The sequence below is a fragment of the Brassica napus genome, chromosome C6, assembly GCF_020379485.1.
Source record: "Brassica napus cultivar Da-Ae chromosome C6, Da-Ae, whole genome shotgun sequence".
NCBI classification, from domain to species: domain Eukaryota; kingdom Viridiplantae; phylum Streptophyta; class Magnoliopsida; order Brassicales; family Brassicaceae; genus Brassica; species Brassica napus.
Genome location: NC_063449.1, coordinates 27,355,108 through 27,382,975, shown reverse-complemented (window position 1 = coordinate 27,382,975; position 27,868 = coordinate 27,355,108). Strand labels below are relative to the sequence as shown.

The 27,868-nt window shown below is 36.0% G+C and overlaps 1 protein-coding gene and 1 long non-coding RNA gene across 7 annotated transcripts; one reads left to right on the top strand and one right to left on the bottom strand.

Moving 5' to 3' along the window:
* Positions 1–5,682: 5,682 nt before the first annotated feature.
* Positions 5,683–20,325, bottom strand: LOC125575515. Its single transcript, XR_007325116.1, has 4 exons — positions 20,083–20,325; positions 18,955–19,987; positions 17,602–18,826; positions 5,683–17,526 (listed from the first exon to the last, which is right to left on the bottom strand). It is a non-coding gene; the product is annotated as an uncharacterized LOC125575515 (long non-coding RNA).
* Positions 20,326–20,651: 326 nt separating this feature from the next.
* LOC106407189 (F-box/FBD/LRR-repeat protein At4g26340) lies at positions 20,652–21,902 on the top strand. Of its 6 annotated transcripts, none has more exons than XM_013848006.3 (4): positions 20,652–20,864; positions 21,091–21,254; positions 21,372–21,473; positions 21,569–21,902. In XM_013848006.3, exons 2-4 carry the CDS (start codon positions 21,135–21,137, stop codon positions 21,677–21,679), a joined length of 333 nt encoding a protein of 110 aa, XP_013703460.1. In that variant the 5' UTR covers positions 20,652–20,864; positions 21,091–21,134; the 3' UTR covers positions 21,680–21,902. The 6 variants fall into 6 exon arrangements, 5 of the variants coding, with proteins under 5 accessions (XP_013703460.1, XP_013703457.1, XP_048616841.1 ...); XM_013848003.3 differs by having other exon boundaries at positions 20,655–20,864; positions 21,339–21,473; XR_001281670.3 differs by having other exon boundaries at positions 20,656–20,864; positions 21,339–21,473; positions 21,573–21,902.
* Positions 21,903–27,868: the final 5,966 nt, after the last annotated feature.

The window sequence follows — 27,868 nt, the reverse complement described above, 5'->3', positions numbered from 1 at the left end:
AGTGTATTTTATTTTTAGACGACCTTCTACTATCCCTTCAAGTGTATTTTATTTATAGACGACCTTCTACTAAGTCGTCCAGTGTATTTTATTTTTAGACGACCTTCTACTATCCCTTCAAGTGTATTTTATTTTTAGACTACCTTCTACTATCCCTTCAAGTCGTCCAAACCTTCTAGACGACTTATTTGTAAGTCGTCCAGTTGGAAAACCTTCCAGACGACTTATAATAAGTCGTCCAAACCTTCTAGACGACTTATTTGTAAGTCGTCCAGTTGGAAAACCTTCCAGACGACTTATAATAAGTCGTCCAAACCTTCTAGACGACTTATTTGTAAGTCGTCCAGTTGGAAAACCTTCCAGACGACTTATTTGTAAGTCGTCCAGTTGGAAAACCTTCCAGACGACTTATTTCTTCCAGACAACTTATATCATGTTCAAATACAAAAATCATGTTAAAAATCATGTTCAAATACAAAAATCATGTTAAAAAATCATGTTCAAATACAAAAATCATGTTAAAAAATCATGTTCAAATACAAATCTAATCATACATGCCCACGAACTTATCACCATCCACATTTTCTTTCAGATGCTGATCAACAAGCTCCTTCCATATATCCACCGCCATATTATCCCTCATTTTCTTCGCGTTGCACCTAGCAAAGTCTTTAGGGTCAAAGGAGCCCCCGAGCGCATGACATTCAATGTACTTTACAGTGTACACGCCACAATCACCATTGTTGGCCGTGGGTACACCTTTCAGCGGTCTCTCATATGTGTATGGCTCCAACCCGTATTTGACCCGCATTTCGTCGGTGGCTGCGCACTCAACAAGCAGATAAGGGACCATCTGGAGAAAAGGCTCCATTATCGCATCCCATGCGTCTGGTACACTAGATGAAGGTATGCTGTCTCAGACGACTATGTGCCTCTTAGGGATCGATATCCAAATAGCAACCCAATGCTTGTCGTCCAAGTTCACTGGCGCATAGATATCATCAATGTCCTCCCCCCACTTCTTGTTTGATTGGCAAAATGAAGGTATTGATCCGTCATAAAAATACGACGCCCCACCAGGTAGAACTCTTCCTAAACCTTTGTGATCAGGTTCCGATGTTTTGAAGAGCTGATACTGCTCTCTCCAAGACTGAGAAAAGTTGTGATCCAGGAAGCACATTCGCTCGCTCCTGAAAGCTTGTGGGTTCTCCTGATACCTCTGCCTTAGCACATTAATCCAAGCATCTATATGCTGCATATTAAATATAACAAGTTAGAAGTTACCAGACGAAGACGACTTATATTTAAGTCGTCTACGTGGTCGTCCAAGTAGACGACTTTCCAGACGATTTATCTTTAAGTCGTCTGGAAAGTAGTCTACTTGGACGACTTTGTAGACGACTTAAATCGTGTGCAGAAGACTTACGCAGTCTTCCAGCCATCCTCTGGCTGTCCGGAGGAAGTGGTACCACCTTGTTGGTGATGTACGTGGTTTGTCCTCGATCTTAGTTAAATAATGACTGCAAACAAAAAAGCAATCAGTTTTGGACGACTAAATCAAGCTATTATGGGTAAAGCAATCACTTACGGATCAGTTTTCAACCAATCAGCGAGTTCCTTCAACTTTTCTTTGTTTACTGGCGGAAATGGATTATAGGCTGCCACTTTATCTTTTTTTTTCTCTGCCATATAAGGAGATCTCACAGTAGGAGCAGGTTTCTTCGCTCGTTTACTCTTTGCACGCTTGTCCAATACAACCAGGCTCGGTTGTGAAACTGGATCGCTTGGCTCGGTGGAAGCGAGGCTCGGTTGTTGATCTGTGGAAGCGAGGCTCGGTTGGTGATCGGTGGAAGTGACAGCAACAATCTCTTTGGAGGTGACACCATCTGCTTTATTTACCGAGTTCGCCTCGGTTGCTGTATCCTCCGGCAACCATCTCTGCAATAAAAGTTGCACACAAGTTAACCCTGGACGACTTAAATAAAAGTTGTCTGGACGACTAGTTGACCCTGGACGACTTAAATAAAAGTTGTCTGGACGACTAGTTGACCCTGGACGACTTAAAATTAAGTCTTCCGTGGTCAACTAGTCGTCCAGACAACTTACGTTTAAGTCGTCCAGGGTCAACTAGTCGTCCAGACAACTTTTATAGTCGTCTGGACAACTAGTTAACCCTGGATTTGATACTAACATCTTTGATTTGAGGAGGCTGTTTCTTTTGAGGAGGAGGCTGTTTCTTTTGAAGAGGAGGAGGCTGCTGCTGTTTCTTTTGAGGAGGAGGAGGCTGCTGTTTGGTTTGATGAGGAGGAGGCTAGTTACTAACCACGGTTTCATTGGCATGAGGGGTAGCCTGTTTGTTTCTACCCCCGGTTTCTTTGGCAAGAGGGGTAGGCTGTTTATCTTGAGGGGTAGCCTGATTGGTTAGAGGTGGAGGGGTAGCCTGATTGGTGACACCAACCTTCTTCTCCACAGCTTCCAATCTATCAGACAACTTCCTAAACTCCCTCATGCACTTATTAAACCCTTTTTTCATAGCCTCAACTACGCCCTTGAACATAATTTCCAACTCCTCTCTGGTCACCCCTCTAGCCTCTTCTCTAGCCTCTTCTCTAGCCTCTTCAGGAGCCTCTTTACGAGCTTTCTTCCGAGGTCTTGGATTGTCTTCCTCCTCCTCCTCCTCCTCCAACACAACCATCTCTTTGGCCTTCTTCGATGGAGTCACAACCTTAGGTTTTGTATTGACCTTAGTACCAGTGACTTCCCAGCAATCCATGGTCCACTTCCACGGTCTCCGCTCATACATGACTTTAATGATGTTCTCCGCGGGCAGGTCCTCAACCTCAGAGTCCCATTTTGGCCACATTTCACTAATGTCCTTCTCAACAAAGTTGATCACGCGGGTCTGCAGTAAATAGAAGAATCGAGTTAGATATTTGAAAAAAATACTAAATAGACGACTTAATTATAAGTCGTCTACTAAGTCATCCAGCTGGAAGACCTTCCAGACGACTTATAATAAGTCGTCTAATAAGTCGTCCAGATGGAAGACTTTCCAGACGACTTAATTAAGTCGTCCGATAAGTCGTCCAGCTGGGAAGACTTTCCAGACGCCTTATTATAAGTCGTCTAATAAGTCGTCCAGATGGAAGAACTTCCAGACGACTTATAATAAGTCGTCTAATAAGTCGTCCAGATGGAAGACTTTCCAGACGACTTAATTAAGTCGTCCGATAAGTCGTCCAGCTGGGAAGACTTTCCAGACGCCTTATTATAAGTCGTCTAATAAGTCGTCCAGATGGAAGACTTTCCAGACGACTTAATTAAGTCGTCCGATAAGTCGTCCAGCTGGGAAGACTTTCCAGACGACTTATTATAAGTCGTCCGATAAGTCGTCAAGCTGGACGACCTTCCAGACGACTTATAATAAGTCGTCTGCGCAGTCTTTTGGATTGAAGTAAATACCTGACTCAAGATAGCAGCTTTCATTGATCTGCGGCCTCTGCTGCCCTCGTAAGCCAGTATCGGTGGAGACGGACTGTCTGCTCTGGGACCACCAATACTAGCACCCAATTCCGGCATAGCTGTGTACGTCCAGACTTGAAGAACTTGTATAAACCCATCCACGGTGTAACAGCCAGCAATTTCTTTGTTCCACAAAGAGTCCATCAGCACCTTAAACGCGACTCTCCCCCATGGATAATTCTCAAACCGTTCTAAATCCATCACTAGCCTTGCCAGAGTAGATCGTGTAGCGGTTGAAAACTTTCTCCCTTCAATGAATCCAGTGAAGATGGAGAGGTACGCGAGCCGCTTGCGATCTTCCCTGGACCAATCCCCGCATCTCTTCAGTGCTGCTATTATCTGATCAGTAGTTGGCCCAGCTTCCAGATGAACTCCCAGCATCCCCCAGAAAGAAACCATCTCTGGGGTAACGTCACATTTTGGTGTCTCAAGGTCCTCGATGTACTCGCAGTTTAGACCAGTGAGGTTTTCAAACTCTAACAGTGAAAACCTCAAAGGTTCTGGACCAACGAGAGACCACATCTCATACTTCTTCTTAATGTCCAGCTTGAAACTGAGCATGTAGTGAACCAGCCTTGAAGCCCAACCAAATCCCTGCTCCTTGAACTTGATGAAAACTCCCAAACTCGACTCCTTGAGCTCTTCAAATTCGTCATCAGTAAGAGCTTTCCTAAGAGCAGTATGCAACTTGCTGTTATCTGTATGATACGAAATGCTATTGTGGGCTTCTGGCTCTTCCCCTGATGTGTATAACCTACGGGGGAGTTCTGGAATATCCATCCTTTTTGTCTGCAAAATAATCAAAGACAACAATATAAGTCCAGACGACTTAGTAGACGACTTATAATTAAGTCGTCTGGAAAGTCTTCCAAATGGACGACTTATATTTAAGTCATCTACTAAGTCGTCCAGTTGGAAGACAAAGCCGGACGACTTAAATTACTTACAAGTCTTCCAGTCGCAGAAGGAGTTGGAGTACTCGTCATTGCGGTTATAGATCTGAAAAAATAAACGTGAAACGGTGAGAATGAGTAAATTGATAGAGACAACGTTTTATGTTCATCTTTTCCTCGAGATTGATGACTTAGCGGCGTTAGAGTTTACAGAGAAACGGCGCTAAGGTTTACAGAGAAGAAGCGGCGGCGCTAGGGTTTAGAAGAAGCGGCGGCGCTAGTGTTTAGAGGAAGCGGCGGTGAGAACGTTGGTGACCACGGTGGCGAGGGCGACGGTTTGTTCGGAAATAGTGGAAGCGGCGGCGCTAGGGTTTAGAGGAATCGGCGGCGCTAGGGTTTAGAGGAATCGGCGGCGCTAGGGTTAGAAGAAGCTGCGGCGACAACGGTGAGAATGAAGTGAGATAGATAGCCGACGTTGAGAACGATGGTTTGTTCGGAAATCGTGGGAATTCGAAATCGCCTTTGAGAGAGAACTGTTAGGGTTTTGAGAGAGAACTGTTAGGGTTTCTGAATTTCGCGAAAAATGAAAAAAAAAAAAAAATCACCTTATATATTGGGTAAATAATCCGGTTAGCTTTAAAAGTACATTGGTAAACTTTAAGGTTTGGTCCGGTTTAGACGACTTATTCTGGCTGATAATGTACAACAGACGACTTAATATTTAGTCCTCTGTTTTCAGACGACAAAATATTAAGTCGTCCTAGACCCTAAAATGAACCCCTAAACTAAAATGACTAGATTAACTAACTAACCACGTTATAAAATCAAATTATACTTAAATAGTGTTTACTATACACAGAAATGAACACGCATAAGTAATTTTAAAAATTTTCAAAAACGGTTTTAATGCTTTCCAAAATCTAACCCTAAGAACACATACAATACTACAACATATGTTGATGAAACATAAACTAAAGAATATCATGACTCACTACTTTCACTCATCTATGCTGAAAACAATTGAAATTTGTTATATCTTAATTTATACCTCCTAAGACATATGTTAATTACATAATTCCCATTTTTCACTTATCAAAATAATTTTTACAAAATTTTTAAATTATGTTTAAGACTAACTGTCCAGACGACTTTCAGCTAAGTCGTCTGGACGACTTATTTTCAAGTCGTCTAAACAGACGACTTGCGAGGGGTAGAAACGTAAAAAAAATTCCGTTTTTTTGTTTGGTCACAAGGGGATAGTTGTTATTTCAATAGCCTTTTAGGTTACTTTTGCCTTTGACCCAAGTTGGGGTATTGTTTTGGGTTTGACTCCAAGTTTTGAGTCACACTTGGCAATTCTCCCTTCTTAAATTTGACAAATATTGGATGATAGTAGGCAAAACTCACTTTGAGCAGAATTCAACACAGTAAGACTTCGGGCTTTCTACCTGATGCTGGGCTCTCCCAAAACCACGTCGATATTTGCTTTCATTTTTTACATATAAATTTTATTTTTAATCATTAGTGGTATATATTTTTAATATTAAGCATATTTTAAAATGTTTATATGACTTTCTCTAATACCGTGATGCAATATTTTATATGTTTTCCATCCAATTAATTATTCAAACCGTCATATGTATTTGTAGCTTCTTATTGTATACTTATTTCACTGGATTTGCGTTTAATTATTAGACGAATTAATATATACGATGTTCAATAAAAATAGAAAATTGTTTTTTATCTAACTGATAAATTATTTAAATATCCTATCTAAAATTATAAGTAATAAAATAAATATCTTATAATTTTAGTAATTTATTTGTATTTCATGATAGTTTTATAATATTCATATACATCTTATCTATTTTAATCATTTAGAGTTAGTTATTTGTGTATACGATAAAATGAACTATTGAATATAAAACAGATGACATTGATATGTGTTTGTAATACTGTACGTTAGATTTGAAAATATATTAGTAAAATATATCTTTTCTATAATTATATGTAATTGAATTCAAACATTACAAATGAAAAATGGGCCTTACATAAATATACAAGTCATCTATTCTATCCTTTTTTATTATTTGAGGAACATTGTATATAAATAACCTTTCATTCATGTGTTTATTACATGTGCGTCATTTCCTACGCGTCAGCACCACAAGCTCTTTCACCTCATATATTCAAAAACTCTTTCTTAACTAGACTAATTGCAAAATTTTCCATTGAACATTACATTAAAAATTGGGTATATACTATAAGCTTATTGACTAACAAAACAAACAAACCCGCGCCATGTTTGCTACGCTTCAATTACAAACGGTTGGATCTTTAAATACGCAGAGATTTTATTGCCATAACCTGAGATTCTTCATAATGATCGATATATAGCCTGACTTAAATATTAATGTCTTTCTATATAGCTAGACTACATAAAATCCATTGTCTACGTATGTATCTACATATCTACTTATATATATGTTGCTGCAACTCTTCTCCATATTAGATAAAGATACCAATCACAATCGCAATGTTCAAGAATTACTACATAAGGGAAAAATGTAATAGATATATACGTACACTATTTTTTAAATGACATAAAACGACCCAATATATTATATTTTAAGAGCTAATAATAGTTTCAAATCTCCTCCATTGCATGTTAACCATGTTTATTGTTTCCATAATTATCAATTTAATTGTAGTCGACGATCATTTTATGATAGTTTAGATTCAAGGCAACACAATTTAATACATTACCATTTCGATTTTTCCCATAATATATTATTCAAATTTGAATTGTCAATCACAAGATCAAATAAATTATTGTCAATGGCAATGTTAGCGTGATATAGGAAACAAAATTGACATGAAAAGAGGAGTTTCCTATATAAGGGATTTAACGGATATTGCATCGTTGTTATTTGAATACGGTTTCAACACGTCAAAGTTATTACAAATACATGATTGTCCATCGTTGATTTATACATATTTTTTGCAATGGAGGATATTTTTACATTAAATTTGCGTGACCATATCATATATTGCTTTTAAAAAATATATATAACAGATTTATGAAGTGAACAATATTTAATTCAATACTCTTTTTCAAAATACTGTGACAGATATTCGTTGAAGAGATCGTTTGATTTTGTGACAGACTAAGTGCAACCATTTTACATCAGATTCGAAAAAATAATTCTCAAACATGTAATATATTGCTTTAAAAATATTTATAACAAAGCTATGAAGTGAACAATATATTAAACTAAGAATTCTTTAAAATCAATTTGTTTTTTTAATATTTTAATACTTCGAAGATCATGATCAAATTATGAAATTATGCATAAATCTATGAAATATTTCGACCAATCATAAAACTATGCAATATTTGAAACTACATATATGTTCAAAATTATTAATCTTGGTTAGAAAAACAATTAAGATCGACAGTAATTTAGGAAAATACATTACATTTCTGTAAACAATTCATAATATTTGATTATGTCTTTCTTTCGATGATTAATTATCATTTCCGTAAACAATGCATAATTGATACAATCAAATTATTAATTATCAAAATCATCAGAAGAAAATCAAGGATTTGACCAGTTTAGATTTTACAAACGTATCAATTAGATCTTAAATTTTGGAGTCAAGTGTGGAATCAATTCATAATTGATTTTCTTCCGATGATTTTGAAAATCAAGTCAATATTTTTCCCTTGGCCTACAAACAGTTAAATGCTTAGATTGACAAGGTTTACTTCCTCAGATTTCCTTATTTTATACGTCCCAAATTTAAGCTATTTCTATATGGTTTGAATTAATTCCTTATTTATGGTATAAATATTTGTAATTTATAAGCTATAGGGAATGTGAATATTTGGTCATATACTACAAACATATTAATGCCATCGGCTAACTTTATTTCCTCAGATTTCCTTATTTTACAAATTAAATTTATTTGGGATTACCTAAGAATATGGATACTGAATATTCTCTTTCGCCATAATGCAAACCTTGATGTACAATACTATTTATCAAGTTTATAATCAATTCATAATCTTCACTAAATGAATTTTTAAAACCATCAAGTAATTTACCTCAATTATAGTCGTTGAGAAACACGTTTCCATATACGATTCAAGATCCAAATTTTACCTAATTTGAGAGCTGCATTTTTTAAAACAACATGTGAAAAGACCAGTTTTAAAGTAAATTGTACGGCAAGTATAGAAATATTAATTAGTAAATATTTGCTACTATAATTTTGGCTATTTTTTTCATCATTAAAACTCTATATAAATACGCAGTGTCTGCAACACAACTCCTCACCACATCACTCTTTCTGAATCATCATTAACAAAACTAGAAGTACACCAATGGCGGACTTTATAGGATTGTAAACGAAGAGTTTTGAAGATACTTTTCACAGCAGTCGTAGTTTTCTTAGTTAATTTATTTATTTTGTTTCCTTATTATATAGGATATGCTTTCACATTTTATTTTTTTTTATCGCCTATGTTTCGTTTTATTTTTATTTCATAATTAATTTTATATAAGTTTTTGTTTACTCTTATAGATTCATTTTCACGAACTATACTTCAATCACACAAAACAAATAACATAAGTTTTAAAAAACTTTGAAGCTTACTTTATTTACATATCCACAATTTCGTTGAATCCCTTAACATAAATAACATGTAATATTTGTGTCTATGACTTTTACATTTCTAATATCTATATATTCAAACTTATATTTTCTTTAAGTTTTCTTACCCCGCGCAGGACGCGGATGATCACCTAGTATTCTATTAAAATAGAAGTACACTATAAAATTAACATTTTGTTCATGTGTTTATTACATAAAATGCCACTAAAATTAATTTACTTCTTAAGGTCTTCATTAATGGTCATGTGGTCTTTTTCTCACCCTTAATAGATCATACATGTTAACAAGTCATTATTTCTATTTTAATAGGTAAGATGCATACAAATTAATCATATATGAATGTTTTTATAATTTATCTTATTAACATAAAATATTATTAAACAAAATAAATTCAACCTATAAAAGTGATATATTACATAATTGATCATAGATATTAAATATGATTAAAAATGTATTTAAAATACTGAGAACATTATTTATTTTACAGCGAAATATTTTCTTTAAACATACAAAACTGAAAGGAGTATTTGTATATATAGAGAAGGAAATAAGCCATCACCCACCCCGCCTTGTGTGCTTTGGCTTTATTTTGGATGTGATATTTTATGTATATATATGGCTCATGTCATCATTAATTCTGTATAGAACATTTATATTGCATGTGATGTTTCTTATTTAAAACAGTTCTATCGATACTACGACTGAAGGTTTAAATAGTGATTCTGCTTGCTGAGGTTAAAATGGTTGAACCACAATAAATACTTATGCAATCATGAGCTTTATATAAGGGAAAATTGTAAAAGAAAAAAAAGGAAAATTGTAAAAAAAAAAAAAGACATTCTCAAACTTTTGATATTTTTGGTTATTTTAGACAGATTTTGCTCTTTTGCAATGCGGAAAATAGTAAACTAAAATTTAAAAATATAAAAATATGAAAACTATTAAAAACATAATTACGTATGATTATTTATATGTTTAAAATTCTTTTAAAAAAATAGTATAATCATACTTTATCTTATGTTCTAGATGGAGATATAATACTCATTATAGTCATCTACTTAATGTAGAAATCATATAATAAGTATTATATATAGATCTATCTTTGGTATGTAACGCTAACAAAACTTTCTTGTATATTCTATCTTAGTTAGAATTCATTAGGTTATATTCTAGCAAGATGTTGTTAGTCTACTTGTAGTTTTATTACAACTTATAGCCACGACTTTACGATTTACATTTTTCTTGTTTATGTGTCATAGCATGTTATGCTTTTTACTTTATATTATGCCTACAGAAGAATAAACTTCCCACCCTCTCTACAGTGTTCTGCACAGTATATGATACATATTATAGCCAAATAACGAAGATATGGAAGTTTCCATATTTTGGTTGATATCTTTCCTAAATCTAAACAAAATCCACACTAAATCTTGTACAATATCTTCTCTCCCAGGTCAAAAATTCATCAAACTGCTTTTTCCTTCACTCGAACCCGAGTTATTCAAGAGAAAACTATACACACAAGCTACTAGGCCACACGTGATTCACACGACTTTGATACGTATACCAGTTTATGTACGGTTTTAATAAAGGATATAATTGTCATATTGCTTTCATCTTCTTACCTACGTCCTCTGTAATCAAAAGAAGACAAGAGTTAAGAAAGTTTTTATATTTAAATTTAGGGAGACGAACTATGTTTGGGTGATGGACAACTCAAAATTGACAAACAAAATTTAATAAGGATTGTTATGCAAATCTGGTGGTGAAGAGAACGACGGTGCCGATGAATTTGTATCGCTGTGGCGGAAAAGAGAGGATATGTAAGAAATGACTTGCCGTCTAGACTATATTCCAGTGAAAGGACGTTATAGCATGGTATATTTGTTAGTGTAGATATTTATAATGGTATCATACTATTTAAGATATTGTCGCTTATTATTCACATATATCTATACTATATCTATGAAATAGAACAACCTGTCTGGTCCTCAAATTGAACACTTCTCTATTCATCGTGTTCATTTACAATGTAATATACTATTTATCATGTTTTTTTTTTAAACTTACTATTTATCATGTTCTATTCTAGTTTACAGTGGCTTCATATTTTAAGACTATAGAATAATCCACTTTTTCTGTGCACATCTTATATTTTGTAATTTGTGTGTACAAATTGTTGTTTCACGTTTGTTAGTATTTATGATTTGTAACTAAATATAGTTAAACATTATATATTATGGTTTATATTTGGGTTTGAGTTTAGTGATTAGGGTTTAGTATTTAGGGGTTAGGAGTGGGATTGAGTTTAGTATTTGGGGATGTTAGGGTGTGGTTGGGGTCTAGAATGGAATAGCAGCTTGAACAATGCTCAATTTGCAGTGTCTAAACATTCTACTTTGTATATAAGAAATTAATGCTAGTACTATTTTAATTTTATTAAATAGAATAGAACAATGTTTCATATTACAAAATAAAGTAAGAATTGTGACGACAACATAAATTATGATGATATAACTTTGATTACATCTCATCCTTCTTGTACGCCGTCTTCCACCATAACTACCACAAGACCATGTAATCAGTGAAACGTCTCTCATGAATTCTTTTTTTTTTAACTGTAGCTCATTGTGTCGAGATTCACATGATCACAAGTATGAAGAAGGGAAGAAATGATCTCTCATCTGGTGATAACTTAACTTATAGAAAGAGGAACTTTTGAAATGTTTTTCAGTTCAGTCTATGTTATAATTGTTAGCTGTAGAGATTGTTAGTTGCTTTACACTACCACTCCAACGGTTAAGTTAGAACCGGCAAGTAAAGAAAAAGCTGGTAAGCTTCATATCCAAAATCTTTTATGTTTAAGTTGTTCTGTTGCAATATAATAAAATTAACAATAGTTCGTACTTCCACTATAATTTTGTCTACTTTGAAAGGAATATGGTCACCTAATTTTAATATCTTGGAAGACATATTACGGGGACTCTAAGCTATAAAATATGTAGTGCTTCATTACAAGGCGTGCTATTCTGGACGAGTATTCTGAACTTGAGCTAACTCATTTAGACAAGTCCTGTTTTACTGATTCCAACACTGTATGATTCTAAGTTCTTGAACTAACATGTTTCCTTTGATTCAAAAAATATCGTAGCTAATACTCTAGAAAATTTTCAGGAACACTTATATTCAGATTTTGAGAGGTGCAAAAGAATACGCATGAACAGAAACAGTGATGTAACATTGGCTGGCAGAGGTGAGAAGCTGCAGAGAAAACAGAGCCGAGAGTCACCATTGGGTGGCCAAGTTATCTTGAGAAGAAAAGAAGAGAGGCTCAAGAGAGCCAAGTGAATGATCAACAAAATTTGAAGGAAAAAAAATGAATAGATACTGACTAGGGAGATTCTCATGCATCTTGCAAGGAGAATGGTCTTAGTTTTGGTTTACTGATTTTACTCGCTTATAATCCTGAGTCGTGGTACTATATGGTTCATGAAGAATATATTCAAGAGAATTTTAGCGTTGGTGGTCATTATACTCTATAAGAACATGCATGTGAGAAACGAAGTGGATCAAATCAAAACCAGAACTGAGGACTGAAAGAAAAGAGGGTGATGGAATATGAGAGGAAAAAAAGTAACGGGACACCTCAAATAGAACACTCGACTGATACTTTGGACGCAATGAACTGATGTGTAGTGAAAATTACGTTGATTATCTATTTTTACAATAAATAAGGATATTTAGAATTTTCGAGGTGATCAAACTTCTCTCTTTTCAACTATCTCAATTGGTGGCAAATGAGTTTAAATACATCATATTCAAATTCAAATGATATCAGAACTTTCATACTGGTACGAAGAAATAAAATGATTCCAACTAAGATTTTTGTATATTACTCACTATATTAGTTTGGAAGTAGTGTTTACAAAAAAAAGTAATGTTTGGAAGTCATAAGGTCAAAAGTGTATAAAATAATATTTTCTATCTTGGAATTCAATAATATTAAAGACAAAACAAAGTTTAAATCAATTATAAGCTAATGATTGTTGTATATAAAAGCCTAAATTATCTAAGATTAAGAGTACAAAGATTATAATTAAAGTTTAATTAACTTATATTCATCGTTTTCATCATATATGATTCCAATAATAAAACTATAACAAATAATGAGTTATTCTTTTTTTACTTTTACTTTATTATATAAACATAAAATTACAGCAAAATTTAATAGAGTATTAAAGTTACAACCAATTGTGAGCTCTTGCCATTCTAAATTTGTCAGACAAAAATACATTAAAATTTTAAATCTACTAATTTATGTTTTTGTAATTGGTAGAAATATATATATAACAGATATTAAAATATAAGTAAACAAATCTCAATTTAATTAAATTTTATTTGAAAACCCCGGGCAAGTGAGTCATTAAATATAAGAAGAACTAAATTAGTTAAAATCTAAATACAACATACATATATTCACCAAATTTAAAGCAAAAAAAAAACATATATACAAATATATTTATTTTCTAACTTTTCTCTTTCTCAGAAACTGATGAAAGTTGACAGTTATATTGCATGCTTGCAATATCTAACGTTCCCTAAATTCCAAACGGCCTTTCATAAATTGGAGAAGCATGAAATAGTTTAACACGTTGAAAAACTTGAAAGTTCTTTGTGTGATGCTTTTTGTCTGCTTTTTTTTTGGCAAAGATGTATAGGCCGAGCAATTAAAATTGAACAACAGAGCGATATGAAGTTTACAAATGGGTTGAAGACCAGGACTTGAACAAGATTAAGATATTGGAAACGTATTTGACAGCTTATGACCATGATTACTTTTACTGTCCAAAATGTATTTTTCTCCGTAACTGAAATTACTACTATATAGGAACATTATTTCAAAGGTGTGACAGAGATGACATGACAAAATTATGAACGAAGTTTTCACCATACACTAATAACCTTATGACTACATTTCGAGTAGAGTTAGGAAAAAAAATTATTCATATGGGATAAAAACGGTCAATGATTAATGAAAACAAAGCAAATTTTGTAAAGAAAAATTAATGTGTATATATACAAAAAAAGTAAAAATAATAACAAATAACTACTATAGAAACATAAATAATAAAATCTAACAAAAAATATATACATTTTGGAACAACCAAACATCTCTATTCAGGGAGCTGCAAAGCATAAGTAACCGGAAATATAAATTTATTGTGGTGACAAACATTATTCCCAGAATATACAAGGATAGAAACGAAAACAAATTTAAATGTTAATACATATTGATTAATAGGCCACATGTTGTTTCTTGATCAGTGGATGTAATCGTTTAAGAGTAACTTAATTTTGTACTATATATATATCAGTACATTAATCCAATAAAACCATTTGACAATTTAAAAGAGACAAATTACTCGAGATTACAACTACTACTAAATAGAAATCTCATTTTTTTCATAGGCAACAAAAAAAAATTAACGAAATAAATTGGGAAGCGCTTTTTTATCTGTTTTTGTCCGATTTTATTCTATTTAAAGTGTTATGGAACTTATAAAGGATGCAAATAGTTGTACGACCATAGTAATTCATGTTCCATGTAATCTGTTACATTGATTTGAAATCAATAAAATGATGACGTTATAAAAAAGATTGAAGAAATTTTATACTATTAGAAAAATAATTTGAGATGAAAATTAATGGAAAACAATTTCACAAGTTTTCTGGAAAATTTATGTTTTAATAACGTTAACTCAGATTCAATACATGAGTTAGAGTTACACCTTCTATCTATCGCTCAGCTCAGAAGAAGTTAAAACACAATAATCGAGGAAACACTAACGGACAACTTCCAACATCATCCAAACTATTTTTCTATTTTAAACTCAGTTTTGGTATTTTGGCAAACTAATAAAAAGAATCTAATTGCAAAAATGCTAAAAATATACGAAACACTAAAACAACAAAAAAAAAACCCATGTCTCCCCTCATATACTATATTTTACATAGTACATAGTTTATGTACATATGAAAATTCTGCAATATTCTATAATTAAATAACAAAACTAATTGTAAAATTTTAAAAGGTTCGCGCGGAAGATGATCTAATAAATTATAATGAGAGAACTTCGATTACATCTCATCCTTCTTGTACGCCGTCTTCCACCATAACTACTACCACAAGACCATATAATCAATGATCCAATACTCACTTCATCATCAACTACATAATCTCTTTTTCTCGTTCACATGTTCTTCATCATCGACGTCATTTGTTCTTTTTATGTCATCGATTACCTGGAGAGACAAATGTATAACTGGCTCAAATATGTGTTAAATGTTATTGAATTAATACCGTAAAAATTGGTGATATATTTTTAATTCCTCTTTCAAAATTGGTTACTCAGAAAATTAACCCAATAAAAACGAGGTTGCTACATCCATTTCATTTTTTCTTTTGCTTTGATCGAAAACTCACTAAAATGCAGCTCTTGCCATCCACAAACGTTTTCTCAATTTGTCGGCAGGTACATCTATCCATTTATTGGACAATAAAATGTAAAACAAAACTTTTAGTACGACAAATATTTTAAATTAGACAAAATTCTGCTCCACGCTAGGTTTTAACACACTAATCAGACCTCTATTCTGTAACAGGTCAAAGCCACCCATTCCTGAAAGCGCAGGCAAACCAAGACATATTCTAGCAGAGGGAGTTTCTAGCCTGTCAACTTCTCCATAGGTAGCTGCTTAGACAATAAACTTAGTGGCTGTCTCAAATGTCATTCTACAGAATGGAGAAGTTGATTCTGCAATTCCTCCAAAACGGCTCATTGGACGGTATCCACCAGAAAAGGTCATGTAATCTGCGATGAGGTTCAAGTGTCTGAAACTTACTAATATACCGTATGATTTGAAAACGTGGTTTATTTCCCTGATTATGGTCTCTCTTGCCGCTTCAACTCCAAATGTGTTGAGCATGTCGTGAATGCTGTTGCTGTACAAGTACCTAACGTCAAGCTTATCTTGAAACTCCCAGATATCAGAGAAATCAACTCCTGATGCGTGGAGAGCTGACCAGGCTTTCTTTTCCTCGTTGGAGATGTCTTCTCTCTCCTTTGGTTTGTCTCCATGGTATATCACTTGAGGATCACCACAGTTAGCTAATGTGCACCGTTCGATTCTCCCATAGTTGTGGATGTAAACCTTCTGTGCTGTTTTCTGAGCAACCTGCGTGTCAAAAAAGAAGAAGTATAAAACACCTAGGGCTTAGCATAAAACAACAGAGTCATAAAGATAATAGCTTCAAGAACAAGGTACCGGAGCAAGTAACATATGAGGCTTCTTTGAAAGAAACTTGAAATGGACCTCAAATGTCGCTCCTTTGCCTTCCACAAAGATATGTCTGTCTTTCTTATGTCTAACAAATATCTCTCGCTTCTTTTTTTTTGGGTTCCCGAGTCTCTTCCTTGCTAACTTCTTCATTCTCATCCTCACTGTCCATCTCAGTGTCATCATCTACTCCACTAGTTGACAATGTTTCGTTCTTCTCATCTTCGGAACTTTCCTCATAATCCTCATCTGCTGCTTGCTTCTTCCGTTTCTCTGCACCAAGACCCTCATCATCATCATCATCATCATCATCAGCATCATCATCTTGAGTCTGCTTTCCATTAGCAGAATCATCATCGTCATCATCATCTTGATTCTGCTTTCCACTAGCAGAATCATCATCATCATCATCATCATCATCATCATCATCTTGATTCTGCTTTCCACTAGCAGAATCATCATCATCTTGAGTCTGCTTTCCACTTGCAGAATCATTATTCTTCGTATCATTTCCAGCTTTTGGACCGGTGACTTTCTTAACCTTTATGCCCCTGATTCTACAGAGCATTGTCATGTGTTTCTGTATAGCATCTTCCAGCTTCCTCAAATACCTAACCTTCATTGTCTCTTGCCAATCCTCATCAGTAATATCAGTGTGCTTCGGATAATGCTCTGGCTTATATAGATTTATCTTAAGCTTGTGAATACTACAAACTCTACTTTTTTTCTTTTTTTGGTCAGATCGACAAACTTTAGCTTTTTTATAAACTGCGAATGGTATAACGGATACTTCCATACTCTTTATAATATCTGCTACTGTAATCTTCCTTAATTTATCAGTAATATGGCTTGCATCATCCCTGCACAAATGACAGATAAGTAGAGAATATTTAAACATGAAACATCTATAATATTTCTCATATTTTGTAAATAGCATAATTATCCAACATACTTTGTTTTACCCTTGAGCAAAGGGCAAGTCATGATGGGTGTCTTAATGTTTGCAGAAGCAGTCATCAATATCTCTTGTAAACGTGGGATTCCGAGTGTCACATTCATCTCTCCACGTCCAGCAAGATGGAAAGTATTCAAACTGTACATTGACAGAGCAACATAAAGTTATAAGCAAAATACTAAGACCAAAACATAAGAAAGGAATATAACTAACGTCATCTGTGTTGATGGCTCTCCTACAGATTGTGCAGCAAGTACACCTACAGGCTCCCCTGGCTGGGCAAGACTTGCAAAGAATTTTGATTTCACCAGCTTCAGTAGATCCTCTTGTCTCACCATTTTGGTAGCAATACGCTCATTCATAGGCATTGACTCTACAAGCTTCTCAGCTCTCTTCTCAAGAGTAATAGGCAGATCAGTTATGTAACTACTGAAACCAGATAGCATGTCTTCACTGCATCTTTCAAGGATCATATCTTGATTCTGAATCAAAGCAAGTTAAATGAATAACAACATAAGTTTCCAAAAGGAAAAGGCTAAAGTGTTTTGAAAATGGAATGCTTACTAGTGCAAGTTCTTTGAATTTTTCAATGAAGCTAGACCGATGAACATCCACGCCATCTTCACCATATTGGAATTGAATGATGGACCCATCAGCATCCCGGACTGTACAATCATAGTTGACTTTCAGGCTCTCGAGATTTTTCATCAAGCATCTCTGCAGATACCCACTAAGTGATGTCTTCACTGCAGTATCAACTAACCTATAAAACAGAATGTTCTAAATGTTTACAATTAATGCGCCACAACAAAGATGGCAAAGACTCTTAACACAAATACAACACAAGACTTAAAATGAATAAAATTTTTACACAAACCATTTTCAAAAGATTTATGTTACAGGAACAAAGTAAACTTTAAAAGGAGGAAGTGTTACTAACCCTTCTCGTCCAGCCATACAATGGAAGTAATACTCTTGTGGCTTGAGACCACTAAGGAATCTGTCACTAATAAAACCTCCAGCTCTAGGCGACCAGTCCCATGGATGGAAACAAGGTAATGTCTTCCCAGAAACCATTCTGGGAACTCTTTTTCCTTCTAAATCTTGCTGGCCAAGGTGAGAAGAGATTTGTTGGAAGTTAACCTGCAGAGAGTCGGCAACATGAGAAACAAATAGTGAAAAATAACGTGCAACACGAACAACAACAAGCATACTGAAGAAAGACTCACCTTACTGCCCTTAGCTCCAGATATTGTCATCAGAGATATACAATTCCTTCCAGGTGTTTTCAGCAACCCATCAGAGAGCAAATCGTTCATCACCCCCTTTCCTGAACACTGGTTGAGCTCACTGACGATTCTCCTGTCCAAAGATGCCAAGGCAGGTTCCCCGTCCTCGTAAAGAAGTCGCTCAATGCTAGATTTCATGTCCTGAGGATCTGCCCCAAAGACAGTAACATGTGAGTAGTTTATCTAGCAAACTACAATTCCCATGCTTAATACTATACATTGTAACAGATGACCATGTTGACAGGCATGCACCCTTTTATGAAGTACATATACATACCTATCTGAGCATTAACATCAATGCCAAAGGTCTTACGTAGGACTTTTTCACCAACACCTTCACATTCTTGAAGTTGCTTGGTCCTCTCTTCATCCACATCTTTCAAAATAATAAGATCATCAACTCCACAGGTGAAACCGTGAATCTGAAAGAAGTTAGAAACAAAAGGTTCACGATTTTCAAAACTCTATAACAAAATGAAAATAAACTGAGAGCAAACAAAACCTGAAGGAAGACCGTGAAGAGACGACTAAAAACAGAAAGCAAGTTTCCTGCAGCATTTAAACCATAGAGCTCATGCATTGTGTGAACCAACCCATAGTCCGCAAACTGAGCCTTGTCAATCACACCGCGGACAAATTCGTTTTTCCTGATGAGCAGTTTATCTTCATCAAGATCATGTTTCCATGACTTGTTTTTGTTGGATTCTCTTGTTCTACGTTTGAAGAAGTCAACAGGAAGTTTGGTAGCTTTCTCTACGCTGAATGGCGGATGACCTTTGGTTATCACATTCAACACAGCAGTGATGACCTAGAACATGACCAGAAAACCAGATTGGTTAGAGAACCAACAAAACTATAAACTAAATAAAATATAGCAGGCTTTATCGCGCATTCCAGCTTTGTCTTGAATTCGCTGTCAACATCATATGAAGACTTCTCGAGTTGAATTTCCTTTGCTATTGTAGTTTATGGTTTGCTTCTAAGAGGATGTTTACTTCCATCTTGTTTTTGTAGTTTTTGAATTTGAAGTTAATGAAAGTTGTGTTACAAAAAAAAATATATATATATATAACAGGGAGTATTATGATAACCTGCTTTCCAGTCCAAAGAGGCACTGGTTTTAAAATAGCAGGAGTGACAGTCAACAGCTCTGCATTAGAAGCTGATTGTGTGACTTTCTTGCCAGATTGTCCAGAAAAAGAACTCAGAACCATGTCAGTCACGCCAGAACTGAAAAGAAGCTGATTGAATTCATCTTTGTCCATAAAAGTGTCCCCTTTTGTGAGCAAAACCGAACTGACAATATGATCCTGTATAATAAAATGCAAGGTGATGCGTATGAATGATCAACCACCCAATTCGTGAAATTAATGGATACAAGGTTTTGAAAAATTGGATGTGGAACCTGGATTAAAGCTCGAAGTGGATCTCCATTAGAAGGCCTAGCATATTGGTTGTTGGCATTGACAATATTGTAGGCCTCAGCTCGTGAAATCTCATCTTGTGGAAAATGCACATTCATCTCATCCCCATCAAAATCTGCATTGTATGTACTGGAACCAAAGTAGTTTTTAAAGTCAGCCTTGGGATACAAGAAAAAGCATGTGAAAAATCAACAAAGACGTGAGGGAGAGATCTAATTATCAAAATCCTTGGAGACTATCTGCAATTTGCATAGTAAAGACGAAGCGTCTTCTCCCCCTCAAGAACACGGACTATGTGAGCCATTATACTAGGTTTATGTAATGTTGGCTACCATGACACCAAATAAAAGTTGTTAAGTAAATAAACATTTCCAAAATCGCTTAGTAAAAGACCTAACAAAACTTGAGAAATAATATAATATACATAGGCAATATTAAGAGCATCATTAACGGGGTATGCAACTCCCGTCTCTTAGCATTAACTGAATTAAAAAAAAAAAGAAAATTAGCATAATTAAAAGGAAACGTATCTTATTTAGGAGAAAGAAGATACCGTCTTTTGAGACAAGTGTTGTGTGTTTGGTTGTTCTTCTCCTTTTCTTCTTCGTCTTCATCTTCTCCTTCTCCTTCTTCTGCTGCTTCGCTATTCATCTCTGTCTCTTGGATCGAAAAACTAAAGCGAATGGACAAAGGCAAAGCAGTGATGGTTACTGGCCGGAGATGGGCCGTCGTATCCAAGGAGCTTAATGCCCGCCACAGAAAGGTCTCTCTCGATCGAAATCTCAGATTGTTTTTGTTTTTTCTCCGAGCTATGCTGATTTGTAATCATATATTGTGATCGATGATTAACCATTGGATCCTGGACGATCTTAATTCGCTTGGATCTTTGATTTTTAGTAGCTAGACTTATTCCCTTTTTATTCGATTAATCAAAGTTAGGCGAGGTCTTACGATCGTTTTTTTATTTGGGTAATGAATTGTCCTTCCAGAAGTACCTTAAATTACAGATTCTGTAGCTTACGACCTCCGTCATATGGAGAATATGCCTGCGTTGGTGGAGGCTTCCGTTTGCATTACTACTGGAGTGACCCAAAAGTTTCTAAAGGCTCTTACTTCTGTCCACTGCCTTTCGCTATATTTATCATTTTCAGAGGTAATAACTAATCAGTTGAATCTTGTAAATTCAAACTCTTGCTATTCCTCTATGTCTCTTGTATATGAAAAAATAATAATACAGGTTGTGCATCCTTCTGGTATGATCTTCAATCAGCTTGTTCATCTGGACTTGTACACTTTCACCGAAGGCTGGTGGGATCTTCTTACTTGTATGCTCCAAGATTCCCCTAAACTGCGACTTCTCAAACTCAGCAATGTATGTTCTCTCTAGAATCTACTGCTTTTATCCGGTTTAGTTTCCTGATGATTATATTTTTGACATTGACTGATAATTATACTGCTTGTTTGAAGACAGCTACATTCTCTCCAGATTCTACTGATTTGGGAGAGAAGTATCAGATGCTCAAGGTGTTGGCATCTGTAGCTACAACGTCCGCTTCGTCTCAGCTTCTATTCGACTGAACAATGATAAAAATGTCGTTTTAGCTTTTTAGTTAAAGTCACATGTCTTGTATTTGAAGCTCTTAGTTTTTGGTTAAATTTCGGCTAGTGTGACTGAAGATAAACCTATGTTGCTCTGTTCGCTGGCAACCTTCAACTTCGTGTCGGTTTTATGTTTTTGACTTGTTGCTTTACTCTGGTTAAAGTTCAACGAGTCAGTTAACTAATCATCTTCTCCCCCTTACTCTTTATGTGCTCATCTTGTCCACCAACACCAAAGAACAAAAGTTATAGTTCAACCAAAAAAAAAAAAGTAATTTTGGTATTTTAAACGACCAACACTTTTGTTCGGTTTACTTCTATGTTTACAGAATCAAACGAGAACAAGACTGTCACCAATGGCAGAGACACTCAAGAGGTTCACTATACTTCCCTCCCTTTTTAAACCCGTCTTGAATTTTTATGAGACATAGCGGTCATGGTTTTGTTGTTGGGTGAATGTGGAAGATGGATTAAGAATAATAAAGATATACAAGGAGTATATGAGCAAGACATGTATACTTGATGATTTCAGGTTTTATGAGACCAGACAAAAGATGATTAGCGATAAGAAGATCAAGCAAAAGAAACAGGCAGATACACACACTTCAGGTCAAAACGCTTTGTTGTTCCTCTCATTCATTTCAATCTCTTTTACTATGTTTTATTTAATAAAAAAATTTATAATTTTAATAAAAAATATTTAATAACTTTTTTTAAGAACACTTAAACAAGAGACTTGCAATGGAGGACATAAATGATCGGGTCTCTTAACAGAGTCTCTTAACACATATTTATTGGTTAAAAATATTAAAAAATAAATAAGAGACCCTAATTGGGTATGTGGGATGATGATGCTCTAATGAAATAGAACAGTATGTGCCCACACCTGACGATTCACAAGGACGACGTCACCATCTTGCATATGTCGATAGACAATTTTACATTCAAATTCGATATCACATGTTTTCCCAAGTTGTGTAGTGACTCCTCGTGAGGAAAATAACTTGTTTGCAATTGCTATTCGTGCTTTTCTGCTAGAAGGCAGCTTCACTGTAGATACTTTGTCAGAGTATTGTGTTGCTCCCGGATGAATGTCTGGTCCATTAATGATAGCCTTCCTTAACTTTTCAACATTCCAAGGAGTCACCCTCTGCACCGGAAAAAAAAACAAACAAACATAAAGTTACACTACAGGTTGGACATATATCTTTGTACATCTAAGCAGTGGTGGAGCCACATTCATTGTAGGTAGGGGGATTAATTGACCCTATGAAATATTTAAAATTTAAATTTAGGCTAATATCCACTATTTTTGCTTTGGTAAACTGGTTAGAAAATCTCTTTTTGACCCCATGTGTTGAGTTCAAAACTCAAATATAACCATTCTAGCTGTGATAAAACAATTATGACCCCTGTGAAGTGAAACTCTAGCTCCGCCACTGCATCCAAGCGTTGCCACTAGTCATCTCCACATAGTGAAGCAACCAAAACTGGAAGATAATAGATCATACCTCAGGATAAGTCAATTTCAAAGCAAAACAAGGAGGAATGCCAATGTCATTGACAGCGATATAAGGATCTGGAGATATCACAGATCTGCACGCATGATTCACTCTCTTTCCCATCATTTTTTGCCGAAATAGACCCTCTTTCTTCTCCAGCACTTGACATATTCCAGTTCCCTGCTCTCTCTGACTTTTAACTGTGAAGGAAACAATCCATTTTACTAGTCAGTCGTCAAGTGGGGAAGCCAGTTGCTAGACATAGCTAGAAAAGAATAAGGAAACTCTTTGTAACAGATGCACCTAAAACAAGTGAATAAGCTAGAAGCTAACCTGATGAAGTTTTGCTATCAAACAAGACATTGACTGATTCTTGGAGATCCATCCATCTAGAAACTATTTTCGATTTCTCTAATTGGTTAGTACGGGCATTCCCAAGGGCTATATTGGATTCTAAGACCTTATTTAGCCCTACGGTTTGAGGATGTTCCATAACCTGTAAGAAACAGAATGGTATCACATGAGTTAACTGTAATGGAAATGAAATTTAATAGAACAATGAAAGTAAAGAACTACTTACGTTATCGCCTTCTTTTGTTGGAGGTCTAAATTTAGTAGGAGGCACAAGAATACTCTCCAAAAAGAACATAGCGTAGTCATTTTTTTCAGATCCACTCTGCCAAAGATCACCAATAAAGGAGCAAAACTCAGGGTGATTTCTCCACAAATCTTTTAAGATTTCCCTGACCTGAAACAAGTGTAATAATAGCCAAAGACATTATAAACCTTTTAAAATTCTGGTCGTGCCTAAATATAAAGTCAGAACATAATAAAAAAAACAAACCTCACTAGGCAAAACGTTTATTTTAGTCTTTTTCTTGTGTTCTTTAAACTCTTTAGCTGCTTTCGAAGATTTTCCTCTTTTCTTTTTAGCACCTTCATCTTCAACTTCTGATTGTTCATCGATAGCACTGTCATCATCACTTTCTACAATGTTTTCGGAATTCTTTGCCTTAATCCCTCGAATTACATTATCTCCATTGTCTGTCGCTTTCTTCTCCTCCTGATTAGAAATAATGTTATAGATAGGAATATCGCAGCTTTCTGATATCAAAGAGGAGCATAATGTAGAGAACTGGAAAGCAAATAAAAATCAGACGCATGCTGGACCTAGATTCACTAATAAGATGTTTAAGGAACAAACAACAGAAGTAGGTAAACAGTATATCCTCTAGAGTACACAGAATTGTTGGGGAAAGCGGACACGAGGCGCAGCGGAATGTAGCAATCGTGTTTCCCTTGACCTTGTGAGAATCTGAGAGAAAAATACTTCGACGATAGCAGAATATAATATAAGCAATAACTAAATGAGACAAGCACTTTTTACGTGGAAAACTTCCTCGATGTGAGAAGGAAAAACCACGGAACCGTAGTCCACTCAACAATCCACTATATAAATGTATGTGAGTACAACCACATCCTCCCTGTTCAACAACCTGAACAGAACAGAGACTCAAGCTACAAAGAGCTATCTCCAACACAAGAACAACAACAAGAAAAGAGCAACACAAAGCTTCAAAACCAGCAGAAACCAAAAGACCTCAGCTCACAAGGATTCCTGCAACCAGAGACTAATCTCACCGTACAAATCCAAGATAAACCAGTCAACAACACCGCTGCCAAATTTCAGCTCAATCAGAGAAGATCTCACCGTCGGATTTACCAAACACTCAAGACAGCACTGCTGAAGAACTGTGACGACCAGCTTCACTAAAACCCAGACAACAGAAGATCCAACCGTTGAAATCTAAATCCCTTCGGTGAACCTTTAACTCACTGACTGGAGAAGCTTCCCACAAAATATCAGCCCGATCAGGATCCGTTTGACCCTCTAAATTTGCCTTGACAAACCCAGACGAAATTCTGCCTCTTTCCCTCTTTTCTCTCTTTTGTCTTTTTGATTCTTGTAAGTCTCTACATAAAAAAAATTAGGTCAAGAGACTATATATATGTGTCTCACTAACCCTAAGAACCTCCAAGGCCCAACACTAATCTCATGGACTAATACCAATGGCCCAACTTCCAAGTTTGGTTATCACCAACCAAACCCAATGGGTTTCCTCCATCTAGAAGGAACCCAACAAACTCCCCCTCCGACTAGGTGGAGGAAACAGCCATTCCGGCTATCCCTCGGAATACTTCAAGCTTCCCCCTCGGCAAAGACTTTGTCATCAAATCAGCTCCATTATCATCCGTATAAACTTTCTCAAGTTCCACTTCCTTAGAAGCAACCACATCTGGTATCTAATGATACCTCCTCTGAATGTGTTTTGATTTCGAATGAAATGTAGAGTTCTTCCCGAGACAGATGGCGCTTTGACTATCACAAAGCAACACATACTTTTCTTGCTTGAAACCGATCTCTTCACAGAAGTTCTTCATCCACAACAACTCTTTACAAGCTTCAGTTGCAGCAATGAACTCTGCCTCAGTGGTAGATAGTGCAACGCACTTTTGCAGCCTTGACTGCCATGCCACAGCTCCACCCGCAAATGTTACCAAGTAACCCGAAGTAGACTTGCTAGAATCAACATCTCCAGACATGTCAGAATCAGTGAAACTGACCAGTAAAGGCTTCTTACCCCCAAATGTAATCTTCAGATCAGAAGTCCCTATGAGATATCTCAAAATCCACTTCACAGCATTCCAATGTTCTCTTCCTGGATTGGAGATAAACCTGCTGACAACTCCAACGGCGTAAGCTAAATCCGGTCTTGTACAGACCATGGCATACATCAAACTACCCACTGCAGAAGCATATGGAACCTTCTCCATATCTTCCTTCTCTGCATATGTCTTCGGACTTTGTTGACTGCTCAGTCTTAAGTGTGGAGCAAGAGGAGTACTCAACACTTTAGACTTGTCCATGTGAAACCGATTAAGTACTTTTTCAATGTACTTCTCCTGAGATAAGTGAATCAGCTTCTCACCTCTATCTCGAACAATTCTCATACCAAGAATCTGTTTCGCTGGACCCATATCTTTCATGGCAAAGGACTCACTGAGCTGCTCTTTCAGCTCCTTAATTTTGTCCATGTTCCTGCCCACAATCAACATATCATCGACATACAGCAACAAGATGATAAATCATCCTCACCAAACACCTTCACAAATACACAATGGTCTGAATCAGTCTCTGCATAACCATGCTCCCCCATAACAGACTTGAACTTCATGTACCACTGTCTTGGTGCTTGCTTCAATCCATAAAGGCTTTTCTTCAAGCGGCAAACCAAATTTGCTTTGCCCTTTTTCACATAGCCTTCCGGTTGTTCCATGTAGATCTCTTCCTCCAAATCACCATGGAGAAAAGCAGTCTTTACATTCATTTGCTCAACCTCTAGATCAAGGCTCGCTGCCAATCCAAGCACAACCCGAATGGATGACATCTTCACAACAGGAGAAAAGATTTCATCATAATCAATTCCCTTCTTTTGGCTGTAGCCTTTCACAACCAATCTAGCCTTGTGTCGAGGTGGCAAATTGTCGTCCTCATGCTTAATTCTGTACACCCACTTATTAAGCAGAGCCTTCTTGCCCTTAGGCAATTCCACCAACTCAAAAGTATGGTTCTCCTCAAAAGAATTCATCTCCTCATCCATGGCTCCAAACCACATATCCTTGTGTTCATCCTCCAAAGCTTCATCATAGCTTTCAGGCTCTCCCCCATCAGTAAGTAATACATACTCACTAGGATCATACCTTGTCGACGGTTTAAGAGCTCTCTCAGATCTTCTTACAACAATAGGTTGGTTCTCAGCAGCTGGTGTCTCACCATGATCGTCACCATGATCACCACTACCATCTTCATGTGTGGGAGCATCTGCACTGGGTGTATTATCCTGAACCTCAACCTCAACCTCACCGTGGACCGATGTAGAAGGAGTAGCCTCTAAATCAATCAAACTCTCATAAACCTGAGCTGGAATTTTGGACTTGTCAATGTCCTTAATCGTTTGATCTTCCATGAACACAACATCTCTGCTCCTTACGAGCTTCCTTTCAATGGGATCATAAAATCTGTACCCGAACTCATCCTAACCATAACCGATGAACACACACTGCCGTGACTTCATCTCAAGTTTCGATCTCTCATCCTTGGGAATATGAACAAATGCCTTACACCCAAAGACCCTCAAGTGACTGTAAGAGACATCCTTACCAGTCCAAACCCTCTCTGGAATATCACCATCCAATGGAGCACTCGGTGACAAATTCAGTACATGAACCACCGTGTTCAAAGCTTCTCCCCAGAAAGTCATCGATAAGCCTGACTGTGAGATCAAACATCTCATCCTCTCGACAATCGTCCTATTCATCCTTTCAGTCAACCCATTCAACTGTGGAGTCTTAGGTGGCGTGAACTGATGCCTTATCCCATGCTCTTTGCAATAAGCATCAAATGGTCCAGAATATTCTCCACCATTATCACTGCGGATACACTTCAGCTTCTTCCCCGTTTGTCTCTCAACCAACGCCACAAAATGCTTGAAATATCCCAACACCTGATCCTGCGTCCTCATAGGAAATACCCACAACTTCCTTGAATGATCATTAAAGAAAGTCACAAAATATGATGCGCCGCCAAGAGATCTTGTCCTCATTG

What these genes read in the sequence shown, in the direction of transcription:
- LOC106407189 (XM_013848003.3), top strand. Translation starts at nt 21,135, where the DNA reads ATGGAGAATATGCCTGCGTTGGTGGAGGCTTCCGTTTGCATTACTACT. An exon ending in TATATTTATCATTTTCAGAG is followed by an intron (nt 21,255 to 21,338) that starts GTAATAACTAAT and finishes ATAATAATACAG; the next exon opens with GTTGTGCATCCTTCTGGTAT. An exon ending in GACTTCTCAAACTCAGCAAT is followed by an intron (nt 21,474 to 21,568) that starts GTATGTTCTCTC and finishes GCTTGTTTGAAG; the next exon opens with ACAGCTACATTCTCTCCAGA.